General features: G+C 37.0%; 1 protein-coding gene and 1 non-coding gene across 9 annotated transcripts in view; one reads left to right on the top strand and one right to left on the bottom strand.

Annotated features, from left to right (window-relative positions):
• Positions 1-17530, top strand: part of PTPN13 (protein tyrosine phosphatase non-receptor type 13) — a 149987-nt gene that overhangs the window by 70310 nt on the left and 62147 nt on the right. For all 8 annotated transcript variants that reach the window (XM_069485536.1, XM_069485534.1, XM_069485530.1 and 5 more), the window contains 3 exons: positions 8375-8470; positions 8865-8958; positions 15262-15484. In XM_069485536.1, the coding sequence (XP_069341637.1) occupies positions 8375-8470; positions 8865-8958; positions 15262-15484 (413 nt within the window). The remainder of the gene's footprint in view (positions 1-8374; positions 8471-8864; positions 8959-15261; positions 15485-17530) is intronic.
• Positions 1384-1515, bottom strand: LOC138394025 (small nucleolar RNA SNORA51). The gene has a single exon (XR_011235291.1). It is a non-coding gene; the product is annotated as a small nucleolar RNA SNORA51 (small nucleolar RNA).

The raw sequence follows: 17530 nt of genomic DNA, 5'->3' as shown, positions 1-17530 counted from the left end.
TATTGGTATCCCTGAAGAACACACTCTTATAGATGGAATCAACCTCTTAGGAAGAATTAAGCTTCTACTGTGTTTCCAGGGCTGAATTTTAAAGAGATTTATAATTTAGACCAATATTGTCCAATAGAACTTCTTCAATGCAGGAAATACTCTGTATCTTCACAGTACAACTTAGTAATTACTAGCCACATGTGACTATTGAGCACTTGCAATGTGGGCAGTGCAGCTGAAGAGCCGAATATTTTATTTTATTTAAATTTACATACTTCAATGATTCTCTAGGAGGACTGAGGGGGAAAAAAAGTAAATTTACATAACCACATGTGGCTAGTGGCCACCATATTGGACAGTGCAGCTTTAGACCATTCTTATATAAAGTTGGTCCAGTGTAAACTACCAACACTCAGATGAGGTAGGACTGGTTTTAGAAGCATTTGAGAGACCTTAGCAATAAATTATTCTTTAGGTTAAATAAGAATGTTATTTAAACAACTGAGAAGAGACATTTATTCTCTTCTTTTGATTTATCCAAGTGGAAGAATGAAATTGCATTTTTAAACACTAAGGAAAGTTAGGTGAACCCAATACAAATTTTCTAGTATCTGTAGTCATGATAACATAATATTGACTTCAGAGTCCACAGAAATAGTATGCTACTTTATCAGACATTGAGGACCTAATTTAAATCTACCCATAGCATGATTCACATAGACCCAGTTTGGCTTTGACATAGCTACTCTGAGAAGCATGGATTGAAATGTCTTAAGAAAGATTGAAATGGGTATCATTACAATTTTGAAGACTCAGCAATTTTAACCTTTTTATTTCTTCATTTTATCCCAGTCCCTTTGTCTTCCCATTTGTCTCTCTGTCTTGCATGTTTGAATACATTTCTTCTCTGCCATCAGCCATTTAATAATGTTCTATCACCTGAGCAGGATAAAAGTCTAGCTTCTTAGATCATCATGCTTAAGGCTCTCCGTGATTGTATCTCTCTAGTCTCATCTTTTAGCATATCCCATTTCACACCTTACTCCCACACCATGTACACATTCTCATCATGTCTCTCCTCTTCCCCCTTTCTCCCTCCTCCTTCCCTTCTTCTCTCTCCCCTTCCCTTTATCCCTGTCTCCCTAGCTCTGCATACGTATATATGGAGAGAAATAGAGAAATACATATGTATGCATACGTGTGTATGTATGCCCATCTATCTACCTATGTAAAGACAATTTTTATATTTCCATGCCTTCATTTATGCAGCAATCTGCCTTAAGACTGTCAAAACTTTCAGGCATTGCCTGGTTCAGAAATCTTTCTCTCCTTCACAGTTTAGGATGATAGCCTATGTGTTCCATTAAAATTATTTCTTTCTTTTTTTTTTCCCCATGTTCCCCCATTCACAATACAGACCAGGCACAAAGCCTGGGATGGGGTGTACATGGGGTCCCTTTGCTCTGCCTCCTCTTTCTATACAGTCAGTGTACAAACACAGCCTGTGGTAAGCACCAGGAGGCCTAAAATTATTTTTTTTAAGGAGCTTAATTTTCCTCCCACAGACTTCAAAAATTTGGTCTAATCTAATTCATAGCTGTATCCTTAGCATCTGCTACTAGACCTGACATGTAATAGGTACTCAATAAGTGTTCGCTAATATAAACTGAGTATTGCAATGTGGCTATTAAATAATTTTAATATATTCAGTGGTGCTGTTTCAGGTAGGGGTTACAACAATATTCTCTAATAAAGTATACGTATAGTGAGGAGAAGTCACATCTTCTTTTCTGTTTTGTTCAACTCTAAGAGCAAAATCACATACTTGTCAGTCATAACCTGATCAACCACCAGCAAATATGATCAACTGCCTATTGAACTCTGTACTCTTTGAAGGCTTTAGAAGGGACAGTGAAGTCATAACAGAGAATCCTAGAGGATTCTAGAAAAGTGGTACAGTAAGCCTAGACCCAAGTCATGGCCCAAATATGTGGTTTCCACATCACACAAGACTCCCAAAGAGGGAATTGGAAACTGTTAATTCTTTTTGCCATTTGTACTATGTCTGTGGAGTTTGTATCTATGGAGTGATTGACAGTTTACAGAGCATTTCTCCATATATCCTTACATACATTCACACTTGCATGAGCTTTGTTTGCCTAGGTTAAAAATTTTATTCATCCTGTCTAGCTCTCAAGAGATTTTAGAACATATTCTGCTGATTGCAACATGGTGTGATATGGAATACAGCGGGTGCTAGTGAACACATGAAAGGTACAGTCTCCAATCTCCAGAAGTTAATTTCCTAAAAAGGAAGCATAGAGAAGATCACTTAATATATGAATACATAATGTTTTTTTTTTTTTTTTTTTTTTTGTTGAGACAGAGTCTCACTTTGTTGCCCAGGCTAGAGTGAGTGCCGTGGCGTCAGCTTAGCTCACAGCAACCTCAGACTCCTCGGCTTAAGCGATCCTACTGCCTCAGCCTCCCGAGTAGCTGGGACTACAGGCATGCGCCACCATGCCCGGCTAATTTTTTTCTATATAGATTTTTAGTTGTCCATATAATGTCTTTCTATTTTTAGTAGAGACGGGGTCTCGCTCAGGCTGGTCTCGAACTCCTGACCTTGAGCGATCCACCCGCCTCGGCCTCCCAGAGTGCTAGGATTACAGGCGTGAGCCACCGCGCCCGGCCTGAATACATAATGTTATTACTTGTGTTTCTCTGCTTTGTTTGAAAATTGAAATATTTTGTTAGGGCTCATATCCTTTAAAATGTGGAGTTTTAAAATGTTTTGTAGTTCTACACTACAAAAGCAGTCATTTTTGTTTAGTTCTCTTTGCAACTTGTACCTGTAATTAGAGTCATATATTTAAAGGTAAAGAAACGTCAAGCTAAAAGTGGTCATTTAATTCCTGCTGTTGCAAATGGCTAAGTCTCACTTTTTGCATATTACTTGTCTGGGCTTGAATATGTATCACTTGTAAGTGGTGTTTTTAGATTACAGTTTATTCTGGCTTAGAGTCATTTTAATGTGAAAATTGTAGACTTCGGTGTTTCATCTGAAGTAGCTTATATGAGCCCAGAATATGATGCAAATTTTCATAATTGGAATCTAGTATAAATTTAAAGTATAGTATTCATGATCACATGCCACAATTTTATAGATTAAAAGTGCTAAGTGTAAGTGGTAGTAGAAACTGTAACTCTTAGTTGTCAGGAACTTATGACAAAACACAGTAGCCTGTTTAAAACCTCTCTTTATTGCTGCTGTATATATAGAATCAATATGATATTAGAGTCAGTGTGAATTTTGTTCAAAGGATAAGATTACATTTAAAGGATAATAAAATATTGGTGAAGTTTTTTTTTTATGAGACAGAGTCTCTCTCTGTTGCCCAGGCTAGAGTGAGTGCCGTGGCGTCAGCCTAGCTCACAGCAACCTCAAACTCCTGAGCTCAAGCGATCCTCCTGTCTCAGCCTCCCGAGTAGCTGGGACTACAGGCATGCACCACCATGCCCGGCTAATTTTTCTATATATATTTTTAACTGTCCATATAATTTCTTTCTATTTTTGGTAGAGATGGGGTCTCGCTCTTGCTCAGGCTGGTCTCGAACTCCTGAGCTCAAACGATCCGCCCACCTCGGCCTCCCAGAGTGCTAGGATTACAGGCGTGAGCCACCGCGCCTGGCCTGGTGAAGTTTTATGTCTTACATTCTGACAAAAAAATAGTATATTCTTAATTATGGTAAAATAATACTAGAAATTAAATAATATCTTCTAATTTCAGAGTATATATGATTACAGAATCTGTATAACTAGACTTCTATCCAAATCTTAATTCTTTAAGCCATCCTTCTTTAATCCCTATTCTTTTCATTCTCTCATGACTATTCTGCAAAATATTTTTGGAGAGAATACATTCATACATGCTTTATGTGTTTATGTACATATATTCACATACACTCAATTTAGTACTTCTTTTTTGGTGACAGGTATCCAGGATGATTTTACCCTCCTATTTGCTCTTTTGTACTCATTTGTATTTCTAACACTGTGATTCTTTCCCAGAACTATTTTCTGCATCTGAAAAATAAGTACTCATAGAAAATCAAAAAGAAGGAAATTGTGTAGTGTACAATTTGTACATTGTACCCACAATGTACAAATCAATGTACACTGATTTGTACATTGTGGGTTTCGTTTAGATATTTACTAGCTGAGAAAAGAAATTTGCAGACCAACCAATTAGATGTTGAAACTAATTTTATCCCACAAAAGGCAACTAAATTCAGTTCTGCAATTATAATGATGAAAGCTTAAAATTTTACTATTGCAGTTATAAGATTGCAATGAAAGTAGCTATATGTGCATTTTATAACATACATATTTGGATATCCTTTAATAGGTCCATTGTACATAATTCAAGAATTTTGGCATTCAGAAAACTTTGTAATACTCTGTAAATATGTAGGAACATCTTTTTGTTTTTGAAAAAACATAACCTAATACTTTGTAGTTAAAATACCAGTCAGATTTTGTTGATACTGGCAAATGGGTACATAAAGATTTATTATACCCATTGTTTTTGTGTCTATTTGGAAGTTTTCATAATAAACAATTTTTTTTAAAGCTTACCCTGTAAATACCACATTCCTGGGATCTGGACCAAATCTAAAGTGCTGGGATTATACATTCAAAAATAGAAAACATATTTGAGCTATCTGAATCCTCCAAAAAGAAAAGTGGTTAATAATGTTAGGACAGCTCATTGAAAATTAGGTATTACCCCTCTTCTACAGACCAGAACAGAGGAAGAAAGCCAGTTCTGTCTGGTTAGTGCCTATGAGTTAGTAAAGGAGAGGAAATATGGACACATGAAACAGTATAAAAACAATTAAAAGTACCACCAAAGAAGGAAATTTAAATTAAAATTTATCTATGATCTTAAAGCTACTTTGCAGAAATAGTTGTGAAACAGTAAATTCATTTATTGCTTAAGATGGGGTATAAAATGGTTATTGCAAAGTATAAACATCCAAGTGACTGAAAGTTCTCTACTCGGTTCACTGAATAGGCATATTATGACCTCCTACCGTTCCTGGTAAGTTATCAAAACCACGTTGCTTCTTTAAATGTGGGTCCTCTCCTTGACCTTGTTGGTTTTACTGTCCTGAATGCTGCAATTTCAGGTTTGTAATTTGGTTCAGTTTCCTTAGACAAGTCCCTCAACAATTTAGCTTGGGGCTTCTGTAACAATAAAACAGAAGTATTTTGGGGCTCCTTGAACATAGCACTTCTTCCTAAGTAACCATTTAACTTGTATGTAATATACTGTGTTCGTTAAATTTAAAGTAGTAGAAGATAAAACTATTATTTTCCATCTTCTATAATCCTTTTAAATCAGAGGATTTTTTAAAAATTATTTATTTTACCATGAGACTTCCTTGTAGTAGAATGCAATCACTTAGAAAAAAAGTACTGGTAAATACCTTGGTTTTCAATTCTAAAACTTCATTAATTATATTATTACCTGATATTCATGTTCACTGTAAACAAAGATGGACAAAGTCGAGTCTGGTGTGTTACACCTAGTTCTGCAGGTAAACATTATCCTAGGAACAGTGCACTACTTCCTGTCCATCAAGTCTATGGCTGGTCATCTATCCTACACCTCTCATCTATTTAAAGCTTTGTCTGAACATGACTGCTGTCCTTTCTCTGGGCCTGACATCTCAATTCTTCCAGCCCATCATCCTCATTCTGGTTTCACAAACCTGGTTCCTTTGATGCCATTTAACTATGTAATTCATTCATTTCTCTCTTTTTCTTTTAAGAATCTCTATTTTTTTTATTTCAAGGAATCTCTATTAAACACCTTCTAGCACAAGGAATAATTCATTGTGTGAAGTCCCCGTCCGTAGTGTTGTAGACTCCTGAAAAAGAGTTCTCACCTGCCTGATTCTCTGCTGCCATGCATCCTGTGTCACTCCTCGGTTTTAGGTATTTCCCACGGTCGACTTTCAGAAAAGGTCATGAAACGATTCTAATCAGTTCCACTAAAATTCATGCATTCTAGCCTACCCTTAAACCTTGTGGCTACAGGAGAGCTTTCATGTGGTTTCTGCTGACCCTTGTCAACATTCTTCGCAGCAGGATTTCTCCACTCTTCTCAAGCTTCCAGCCAAACCGGCTCCTAGGAGGTGATTCACTGTTTATTGCAAGGCAATTTTCTGACATGAGTGTCTTGGGCTTCCCTCTGTATTTTCACCTTTTCCTGTGTCCATAATTTATTTCTCTTAAGAAAGATTTTTCCTCCTTGCCAAACTAACCATCCCATGTGTGTTCTTTTCTCCATCTCTTGTTTCCTTCAGCATATTTTTTAATCAGTTTTTTCAGCTACCATTTACAACTTCAGTCTCCCCAACTCCACAGGCCTGTTAGTCATTGCCTGAAATTGGGCACAAACATTCCACCGTGCCAAAAAAAAAAAGACCCTCGTAACTCTTGTTAATTTTTAAAAAATCTTTTTCGTTTCCCAAACCCTCAGACTTCTTGAGAGAATAGTGTATACTCATGTACTCAACTTCTGACCATCTAGTCCTCCTTTAACCCTCTTTGATTTGGCCTCTGACCTGTTTGTATAATGAAAAGAGTTCCCTTGAAAGTCACCAGTGATCTTTATGTAGCACTTAATTCATTTTTTTGTTCAGAAAATATTTACTTTGTGTTTAATATGCCCCAGATACTTGCTAGATACTAGAAGTACATCTAACAAAGACAAAATCTTTTTTGCCGGAGAACTGATCATTTAGGTAGGGGACACAAACAAGTACAGAGAGAACTACAAAGTGGTGGAAGAGTTGCAATTAGTTGAGCATAAGGTAATGTGAAAGTAAGAGAGCAATGTCTAACTCAGCCTTTAGGTGGTCTTAGAAACTTTTAGGTAGAAGGTGAGGCTTCTCTTAATGGGAAAAAAAAATTAAAGTAAAGAAGAAGGAGAACAGCATTTCTAGCAGAGAAATTATCTTTCAGGAAGGAATCTCAGAATTAATATGCTTTTGATTACCTGCAAATTTAGAAAGGTGAGTGCAGAATTTTTTGGGGGGAGTGGATGGTAATAAAGCTTTTACCTGAATTGAGTTTTCAAATTTATATTTAAATTTTTGTGTATATATAAATTTGGGGGGCTGAGGAGAGAGAGAGATCTATTCTTTTTTACCTGATTCTCACAAATGAATCTGTGATTTCAAAATATCCAGAGCCACTGTTATAAATGTAGTTGGGGACTAGGTTATGAAAGGCTTTCTATGCCAACCTAAGGAGTTTTAAATTGTATTTTGAAGACGCTAGTTTAAAGGAATTTAAGAAATACAATGGCATGCTCAGATTTTCATTTCTGGAAAGTTTACCTCTCTGTAATGTGAATTATCATATGAGAGGAGCAAGACTGCAGAAAGGGGATTTAGGAGACATGCAATACTCCAGGCACAAGAGGAATAGTGCTCAATGATAGGGACAGTGGGCTGAAGGAGAGATAATGTCGTAAGTGGGAGCTAAATAATGTGTACACATGGAATAATACACATTGGAGATTTGGAAGGGCAGGAAGGTGGGAGGATGGTGAGGGATGAGAAATTACTTAAAGGGTACAATGCACATCTTTTGGGTGATGGTTACTCTAAAAGCCCAGACTTCACCACTATGCAATATATCCATGTAACAAAACTGCACTTATACCCCTTAAATTTATACCAAATAAATAAATAAAATAAGTTTATGGGAAAATAAAAGAAATGTTTAGAAGGTAGAATTTAAATTTTAGTCTACACTTGGCCCTGGGCCCTACCCGTTTGTACAGGGCCCACTGCACGAACCTACACAGAACCCTACCTCCAATGCTTATGACCTCATTCTGGTGGAGCTAACATCTGTCTCAAATTAAGTGTTTGTGTACTTGTCTTATCTTCTACATTTCAAATTCTTTGGGGTTGTGTCTTTGGGTTTTCTATCACTTATAGCATCTAACAGAATTACGCATAGTAAGCATTCCAAAACTGCTCATTGATGGTGATGCTTATATGTAGCATGCACTCTGTTCCTGTGTTCTGAGAGCTTTGCGTGTGTTCATTCGTTTAATTCTTAAGTGGTAGTGCTGAGATTCAAACCCAGGTTGTCTGGCTCCGGAGTCCATGCTCTTAACCAGTATACCAAACCAACTCAAAATTGGAACCACATTTTTTTAATACAATCCAGCAATTGGTAAAATTAAAGCAATGAATAAAATGTTCTAGTACCACAAGATTAAATGTAATATGTTACTTGATGTGCGTGGAACAGCTAATGAGTTTGCTTTGTAATGTTTTTGTTTCAATTCTTTAGAACCAGTTCGAAGATACAAGACTTACCACAGTGACATCTTTAGTACCTCCAGTGAGAGTCCATCTATTATTTCCTCTGAATCAGATTTCAGACAAGGTGAGACATATCTGAAACAAGCAAAATGTTGTTTTTAAGAAACCACAATTATCATTCTTTCAGTAGTGTTGAATTATAAGTTGTCAAGAAGGATACTTCCATATAAAATTTTTAAATTATAAAAAGATGCCATTTACTCAATGATAGTATTACAGGAGCTAAATAGCAGTTTCACCAAACAGCAATATAGTCATTTTCACCATGGAGGTAATAATTCATTGTCTTTAAAAATAACATGACTTACATCAAAGGAGTTTAATAAAATAATGTCATTAATTTGGTTCTATGAATATGATTTGTACAAATATATGTCTGCTAAATGCTTGAGTTTTAAATAAGAATTCTTTCATCTTTTTATGAACTGCATCATTATTTCTTTTTCATTCATAATTAGTTAGAAGAAGTGAAGCCTCAAAGAGGTTTGAATCCAGCAGTGGTCTCCCAGGAGTAGATGAAACGCCAAGTCAAGGCCAGTCACAGAGACCAAGGTATGCATATGAAAAAATAGTAATCATGTATTTCCAGGGACAGGTGTTTGGGATTCTCTTTTATTAAAGTCCGGTAGTTTTTTACATTCTCCTCTTTTTCATTCCTTTTATTTTTTTCATTTTCCTTGTCTCTTCCTTTCTCTTAAAGTTCTCAGAAATTCACCCAATTACATGACAGACAAGGTACTGGAATCTTTTAAAATCAGAATTCGCTCTAGTTATTTATAGTTTGTGCCTGATTTTTAAAATTGTCAATATGAATATAAAATAACAGGAAGGTGAAAGCATGGCATTAAAAATCTGTGAGAAGACAGTAAACTTTGATTTCTAAGAGAATATAGTAACTTTCGAAAGGTTGGAACAGGCTCAACCAGCAGGCTTTCATCGAGTATGTATTTGTTGAATGAATGAGTAGGTTTCTACTAAGTAACTGTTATGTAAAAAGTTAATTATTTAAGAGTAATGTATCTTTTCTGGTTTAAAAGAGGTTATCTGGTATTTTTTAGAAGCCAGATTTAAGCTATTTAGAGTTCATTTTCATACTGAAATACTTAGCGAATTTCTTATAAGTTGTTACTATCATTCTTTTGGAGAGTTAGGGTGGTGGTACTAGAGCTGTGTATTGATTTAGTTTGTTTAAACTGAAAGGTGTCAAGTCAGTAGTGATATGCATCCTTGTCATGTATGCACAGGTCTCCTACACGATCAAAAGATGTTGTTAATGCCAAACATTAATTTCAAATTTGAAATATGATATGAGAGGACTAGAGGTTGCTTCAGATTTACTCCCAAAGTGTGGGAATCCTTTTAAATTCTATGTTTCAGTTGGTTTAATTCCAGTGCCACCAGATACAAAAGAATCATTTGGAAATTAACAAAAATTTGCCCCTTAGCTAATTAATTCTGCCAGACACCATTTCACACCTGTAAACTATCAATAAATCAAGTACCCATAACCATGTAATTAAAACAGACAATTTGGCTGGGCACAGTGGATCACATCTGTAATCCTAGCACTCTGGGAGGCCAAGGCAGGAGGGTCGCTTGAGCTCAGGAGTTCGAGACCAGCCTGAGCAAGAGTAAGGGCCCCCCCCCCCATCTCTACTAAAAATAGCAAAAATTAGCCAGGTGTGGTGGTGCGTGCCTGTAGTCCCAGCTAATCAGGAGGCTGAGGCAGGAGGATGGCTTGAGCCCAGGAGTTTGAGGTTGCTGTGAACCAGGATGATGCCATGGCACTTACTCTAGCCCGGGCAATAATGCAAGACTCTGTCTCAAAAAAAAAAAAAAAAAAAAAGACATACTTTTCAAAGAAAGTTAACTCATTTTGTGAGCTTTATTTTAATTTTCATAAGGAACCTCAAAAGTGTCAGGATTATAAGAAAATCTTAATTTTTACTGTTTCTAGATTTTATTTACAGAAATATTAACATTAAGGCCACATTAGTTTGTCAAATTTGTATTTATACTTTGTGGGGGAAAAAAAAACCTGTGTGATGTTCATAGCATCTGAGTTAGATATAGCTATAGGTAAAAGAAAAATATTTCAGGAAGTGGATTATTAGGTGTATGTATGTGTTGTCTTAACGTAAGTTGCTAAACTCTACTTTTTTAAACTATTTCGGTCTTTTTTCTGCCCACAGAAGTATACATTAACTAAGACATTGGCTACATTTGTTATTTAAGTGCAGAATTTTCTGAATGTGTACAAAGTTTCTGATAATATTCTTAACATGCTGCTACATAATGAGGACGTCCTGTTTTGTTCTTTAGGTCACATATTTGTAAGGTCTATAAATACTGCGGTATTTATACATGTTGCATGCTTCTTTATAAAAATTTCCATTCCCTTTAGCTAGAATGAAATGGCGGCAGAGATCTAGAGAGTGCTATTAATTTGTATCCTAGGGGGTGGAGGGAGATTAACAGGAAATTGAGTCAGATGCAGCAAAATGAGTAATTTTTGTATTCTGAGCTATCAAAAGTGCCTTTCAGTGACCAAAAAGGATATTCAAAGCCGTTTCCAAAGAGAATCTCTAAGCCTTTTTATGTGTTAGCTTTTGAAGTACAATTTATACATAGTACATTCCCATTGCTTCTGCACCTCTCTGCTTGTTGAGGTAGGCTTTTTTTTTTCTGACTCCAAACAGACTCAGAGTTGTTTTTGTTTCTTGTTTTTTGCCTCTTGAACTTTTCAGTACTTACAGAAACTTCTACCAGATATCGTGTTGGGAGAGATAAAATAATAATCATTTTTGCTACCTGTTAGTAGCTCTGGTGTAAAAAAATTGAGCAAGAAGGCTAATATACTTGGTAAAAATAACAGATTTAAATTTAAATATATAGATCCAAGTTCTTATTGTCCATGAATCCTCCTCCCTTACATGAGAGCGAGCCATAAAATTATATTCAGTTATTCACTCCACAAGTAATTATTGAGCACCTACCATGTATTAGGTACTGAAGATAAAGTTATGAACAACACAGCCCCTGGGGGACTTTCTAGAGATGAGATACAGCCAATAACCCATAAAAATAAAGTAGGTAATGCATATAGTGATGGTGCTTTGAAAAAAAATAAAGCTGCCTCAGGGGATAGGAAGTGCAGGGATGTAATGTCCAGATTCTATTTTATATAAGTAATATGATCAGAGACTGTCTCTCTTAAGGAATGACTTTGAACAGAAAGTTGATGGGAGTAAGGAAGTAATCCATGCAGATATCCACAGGAAGAGTACTCAGACAAAAAGAACAGGAAGTAGAAAGGCCCTAAGGTATAGGAGATGTGTTTCATGTTAGAGGAGTAGCAAGAAAGGCAGTGTGGCTACAAGAGAATGAGTTGAAGGGCAGAGGGCGTGGCAACCAAGTAGCCAGGACCCAAATCATGCCAGGCCACAGAAACTAAGGTGAGCACTTTAGATGTTATCCTAAGTGTAATGAGAAGCCATTGGATGATTGAAAGTATGGAAAGCCATGATCTAATTTACGTTGTAATGGGATTACTCTGGTCTGTTCTGGGAAGAACAGTTTATAGGAGTAAAAGACCAGTTAGGAGACAGTTACAGTAATCCATTTGGGCTGGGTACAGCATAGGTTTGGTTATTAGTGATGGAGAAGAGTCAGATATGGAGATCTTAAAGGTTATGCTTTCAGAATTTACTGCTCAGTTGTCTGTGGGATTTGCAAGAAAGGGGAATCCGGAATGACTCCAAGTTGTGTCCTAGGCAACCAGTAAATTATGGAGACAAAAGATTAGATGTGGAGGGAAAGTATCAAAAGTTTGAGTTTGGAAATGTTAGGCTAACAATGCATATTAACATCCAAGCAGAACACTCACCTAAGCAGGTGAATACAATTAGAATTCAAGGGAGAGACTGAAGTTGCTGATATACATATCAAAGTTAAGGGAATATATAAGTAATTAAGATCATGTGCCCAGATGATCATGGAGTGTGAATGGAGATTAGAAAAAGCTGGAGATCTGAGCACTGTATTTGTACTTCTACATTAGAGGTTAGAAATGAAGGGGATCCAGCAAAAGGGACTAAAAAGGAGGGGCCAGTGAAGTAGATGGAAAGTAAGGGAACCATGGTTTCCCAGAAGTCAGATACTTCAAGAAGGGGAAGGATTGAGCAACTATGTCTTATGATGCTTAGAGGTCAAGTAAGGTGAAAATTGAAAGTTACCCTTCAGCTCGTATAACATGGAGGTCAGTCATCTTCGTGACCCATTTTGGTGGAATAGTGGGGGCTGAAATTTGATGGCTCTACGTCCCAGAGAGTGTGGGAGATGAAGATGAAGATAAAGTTTAAATGACAATTTTGAAGAGATTTACTCTGAAGGACAGCAGAAAAAAGGGGGATGTGGACCCCAGTGGAGGATTTTTGTTGTTGTTGTTCTTGTTCTAAGTAGGAAAGTATAGCATGTTTGTATGCTAATGAAGATCACCTATTGTATGAGATTATTAATGATAATTGCAGAAGCAAAGTCTTTGAGGGGGGAGAGGAGTGGAATACCATGTGCAGTGGAGTTTTCAGTCCTATATAAGAGTGCAGGAGTTTTACCCATTATAACAGGAGAAAAAGTAGACTATCTGGATATAGGTTTGGAAAGTTTGACGTTGGAAGATGAGGAAATTATTTCCTCATTGTTTCTCATTTCACCAAGAAAGATGAAGGAAAGTCATCAATTGAGAGAAGAAGGAGAGACTATTGAAGCTTTCAAAAGAGAAGGAAGAAGACGTAAGATAGTTTTCCAAGAAAATGAGTCACCAGGCAGTGCTGAGGGCCTACTGATATCAGACAGCATGGTTCTGCAGTTTCATGAGAGTTGAGCTTTTATGAAAGGAGTGATTTTAATGATGGACCTTAGGATCCAATCACTGTAAGGGCAAAAAGAGAGTAATAGCCACGGAGAAAGTGGTAGGGTCAATGAATTAAAATTCTTTTCTTTTTTTTTTTTTTTTTTTTTTTTGCATGAGACAGAGTCTCACTCTGTGTCACTGTGGCTAGAGTGCAGTGGTGTCATCATAGCTCACTGCAACTTCAAGTGATTCTCTTGCCTCAGCCTCCCAAGTAGCTGGGACTACAGGCATGTACCACCATGCCTGGCTAATTTTTGTGTTTTTTGTAGAGATGGGGTCTAGCTCTTGCTCAGGCTGGTCTCGAACTCCTGGCCTTAAGCAATTTTCCTGCCTAAGCCTCCCAGAGCACTAGGATTACAAGCATGAGCCACCGTGCTCAGCCTAAAATTCTTGACAGAGTTAATGAATTATCTGAAGAAGGGTACTAAAAGGGAGTGAGGTGGAAAAAGTAAGGAGATTACATAGAGCATGGAAGGATAGAAATAGGAAATTATGGAGGTGGAATGCTTATTGTTAATAGCCTGCTTGACCATGGGAGTAGGTCTCAGGCTGAGGCAGGGAGGAGGCTAGAGTGTTAGCAGACTCCTCAGTCTATATATCATCACGACGAATGGTGACAGGATTGGTGGTGCTGAGTCAGGCACTTAACTCTTTAAGTAATAAGGACCAGTGACCAAAAGGACAATAAATGACTAGAACAAAGCAGAGTAGTAGATGTTATGATTTTGTGGCATGTACTTGAGGAGAGCTGAGGGTTATTGGAGGAGGGGTCAGCAGTGGTCTGGAAGCTGAAATAAGAATTAAGGAGAATCTCTTCCAGCCTCCAAGGCCCAATGATACAGGCCTGTAAGAATAAAACAGTCCCTATCTGAAAGAGCTACAAGGGAAGCAGTCTTCAGAGAATGCTGGAGTGTTCAGAGAAGTGGAGGATACAGATCTACCCACTAAAAATAGGACATTTCTGACACTAAACATATGGGTCTTTTTTTCTCACATCAACAACTAGTTCTCCCAAGTCTTTGGACTCTTGCTGAATGTCCTACAGTTAAATTCAGTTCTGACACTAATTACCTGGAGTTAGCGTCAGATCTTCCAGGTGCTCAGTCCCACAAGACTACCCCAACCTCAGATGCCAGTTACAAATCCCAGGCTTCTCATACTTCTGACCAACCAGCTATAAATCAAGAGGCTTCTCAGGTGTGATAATACAGTAGCATGGCTCACAAAATTCAGAGAAGCACTTTACTTACTTTCACTGATGTGTTATAAAAGATAGTATGAAGGGTGTAGATGAACAGCCAGATGAAGAGGTATGTAGGGCTCTGGAAGGGTCCAGAGCACAGGAGCTTCTGTCCCATGGAGTCAGGATATATCATTCTCCTGGCTTGTGGATACGTTCACTAACCCAGAAACTCTCTGAACCTTATCCTTTGGGGGCGTTTATGGAGGTTCCATTACATGGGCATGATCGATTATACTCGCTTTCCAAGCCCCTCCCCAGAGATTGGGGAGAGTGGGGCTGAAAGTTCTCGGCATCTAATCAAGGCTTGGTCTTTCTGGTGACCCCAGCTGAAGCTATCTAGGGTCCCACTAAGAGTTTCCTCATTAGAACAGAAGAGGCACCTGTCACTGAGGAATTCCAAGAGTTCTAGAAGCCAGGGTCAAACACCAAATACTGTTAGTAGAACAAAGATTCTCCTATCATCCCTGTCACTCAGGAAATTTCAAGGGTTTTAGGACCTCTTTGTTAGGAACCAGGGACAAATATCCAATATATATATTTCTTATTATGCCACATTGTATAATGCAAAGATTCTTCTCAGGTGAAAAGGTAAAGTTTGTTTAAATTCTTGCTACCTTACTTTTAACATGTAGTTTTCCTGGCTAGCCTTAAAACAATGGTTTTCTTCCCAACCCTTCCTCTTCTCCTCTTTTCTATATAGCAGACAATATGAAACACCCCTTGAAGGCAACTTAATCAATCAAGAGATCATGCTAAAACGGCAAGAAGAAGAAATGATGCAGCTGCAAGCCAGAATGGCCCTTAGACAGTCTCGGTTGAGCCTGTATCCGGGAGACACGATCAAAGCTTCCATGCTTGACATCACCAGGGATCCCTTAAGAGAAATTGCCCTAGAAACAGCCATGACCCAAAGAAAGCTGAGAGTAAGTTGATTCTCAGGTTACTACATTTAAACTTGCCCTCACAGGGAACTGTTTGGCAAAGTACTTTCAAAAAATTGCTATAGATACCCTAAAGTAGCCTGTAGATAAACTTGAAATCCCTTATTAGTTTCCATTGGGATTAATTATCTTGTTGCTTGATATTAAAATAAATATTTAGCTGTTTTTATTATTTTATTTTAGAAATAACTTATGGATTTAGAGTATCTTAACTGTATATTTTAAAAATATATTCATGATCGTTAAACTCAACTGGTTCTATTCAGTAGTATGGGGGATTATTTTTTTATATTAAGAAATTTGTTATCCCACAAATTGAGAAGATCAGAGATAGAAAGTTCAAGGGTTGGTTGAGAAGCTCAAGAATCGTTATCAAGTGCATTCCATTTTGCTGCTCTACCCTCCTCAAAATTTTGGCAATAATTTATTTTATAGTTAAGAGATGATTAGCTCCAAGCATAACATCTTTACATTACAATATCCAAAGATAGGAAGGAGCAAGTCTGCGTCTTGTATCTTGTGGGAGGATTTTTTTGTGTGTCTTTTTTTCTAGTTGGGATAGTTTACTGTCAACATATGATCTTAAATATATTTTTATAAACATAAGCTCAATTTGTGAGTTACTAGATTCCAATAAAATATAACTGGATTTGTTTTCAACTAAAAGGAGGAAATTCAATCAGGCTTCATCAATTTATTGTTATAACCAATATCTATGTTAAAATTAAGCAATAGGTTAGATGTCATACAAAATAGTGTGGGCTTCCAATATAATAATTCAGTGAGCAGCATAAAGGGCACACATAGGTACACAGCCAACCAGTTTCAGACAGCTAACTAGAACTTTGGTTCATTTGTAATTTGATAATTATAGATTATACCTTTATAGTTTTTTTCCTGTTTTTCCTTTGGCTTAGACACATTTTAACTTGTTCATACCCCATTGCCTTAGTTGATCATTATTAGATTCTGGTCTTCCCATAGCAGACCATTTTCATTTTTTCTACTCCGTTTCTATTCTTGTTTAAAATGTGTCCTGTTGGTTCATTGAATATTAACAAACCCTTAATGTTAAACTTTTACTTAAGTGGTATCTGTCACATGTTCCACCCTCAATTAATTGAATAGAATTCCCACACCGAGCAAGCAAATGAGCTGTACAGGCAAATGCAAGGAAGAAACCAATAAAAACGAAACTCCATTAGTTCAAACACATGCACACACGCACCACCTGCCTTTGGCCTCCAGATTAGTCTTTGTTTCATTGTACTTTTTGCCCATTTGGACATAATCTTTTAGTCTTTTCTCAACCCTGCTTCCAGTTAGAGTCTAACTTGTTTAAAGTTATCTCCTAAACTAGTTCCTTCCTCTGACCAAAACCCTTGAATATATAATACAAAAGGAAAGGGGAAAAGGTAGACTGAGAAGCAGTAAATGCAGAGCGTGGACTCCACTTTCCCTGCCCCTTGGGTTCCCTCCATTTATTGAGATATTTTTCTTGCTGGTGGCATTGATGGGGGTCAGAGACTACATGTGATACATATACTACCCTAGTTATTATTTAAAACAGAAAGTGCAGTGTCATAGGGTTCTAAGAACATGATACAGATGGATATATATTTTTATAGTCACAAAGCAGATGTCCTCTAACTATAACCTGTTTTAGATTGAATATCACTCTCTAAAACAATAAGATTCTGCTCAATCACTTCATACATTTGCAACATTAAACCACATCCTTATGTGAGCTTGGTAACTGTGTATTACTTTAATAAGTAAGACTACTATATTTTTTTTGAGAGTCTGAGTCTCTCTGGAGGCCAAATAATGAAAATCCTACAAAGCAGCATAAAGTTAGGCATTATATTTGACATCACTGGTTAGAAAACAAAGATGAGGAAAAACTTCTGTTAAAAGTTAGCATAAGGTATACGCCATTCCTATTCTCATTAAATTCCTGTGTACTTTTTCATTGAAAGTTTCAGCATTTATTTTAGATCACCTAGTTCTAATGTGGTGGTTTTATAT

Source organism: Eulemur rufifrons, chromosome 13 (genome assembly GCF_041146395.1).
Source record: "Eulemur rufifrons isolate Redbay chromosome 13, OSU_ERuf_1, whole genome shotgun sequence".
NCBI classification, from domain to species: Eukaryota; Metazoa; Chordata; class Mammalia; order Primates; family Lemuridae; genus Eulemur; species Eulemur rufifrons.
Note: the sequence above shows the minus strand (reverse complement) of the source record. Positions and strands in the feature narration are given on the sequence as shown.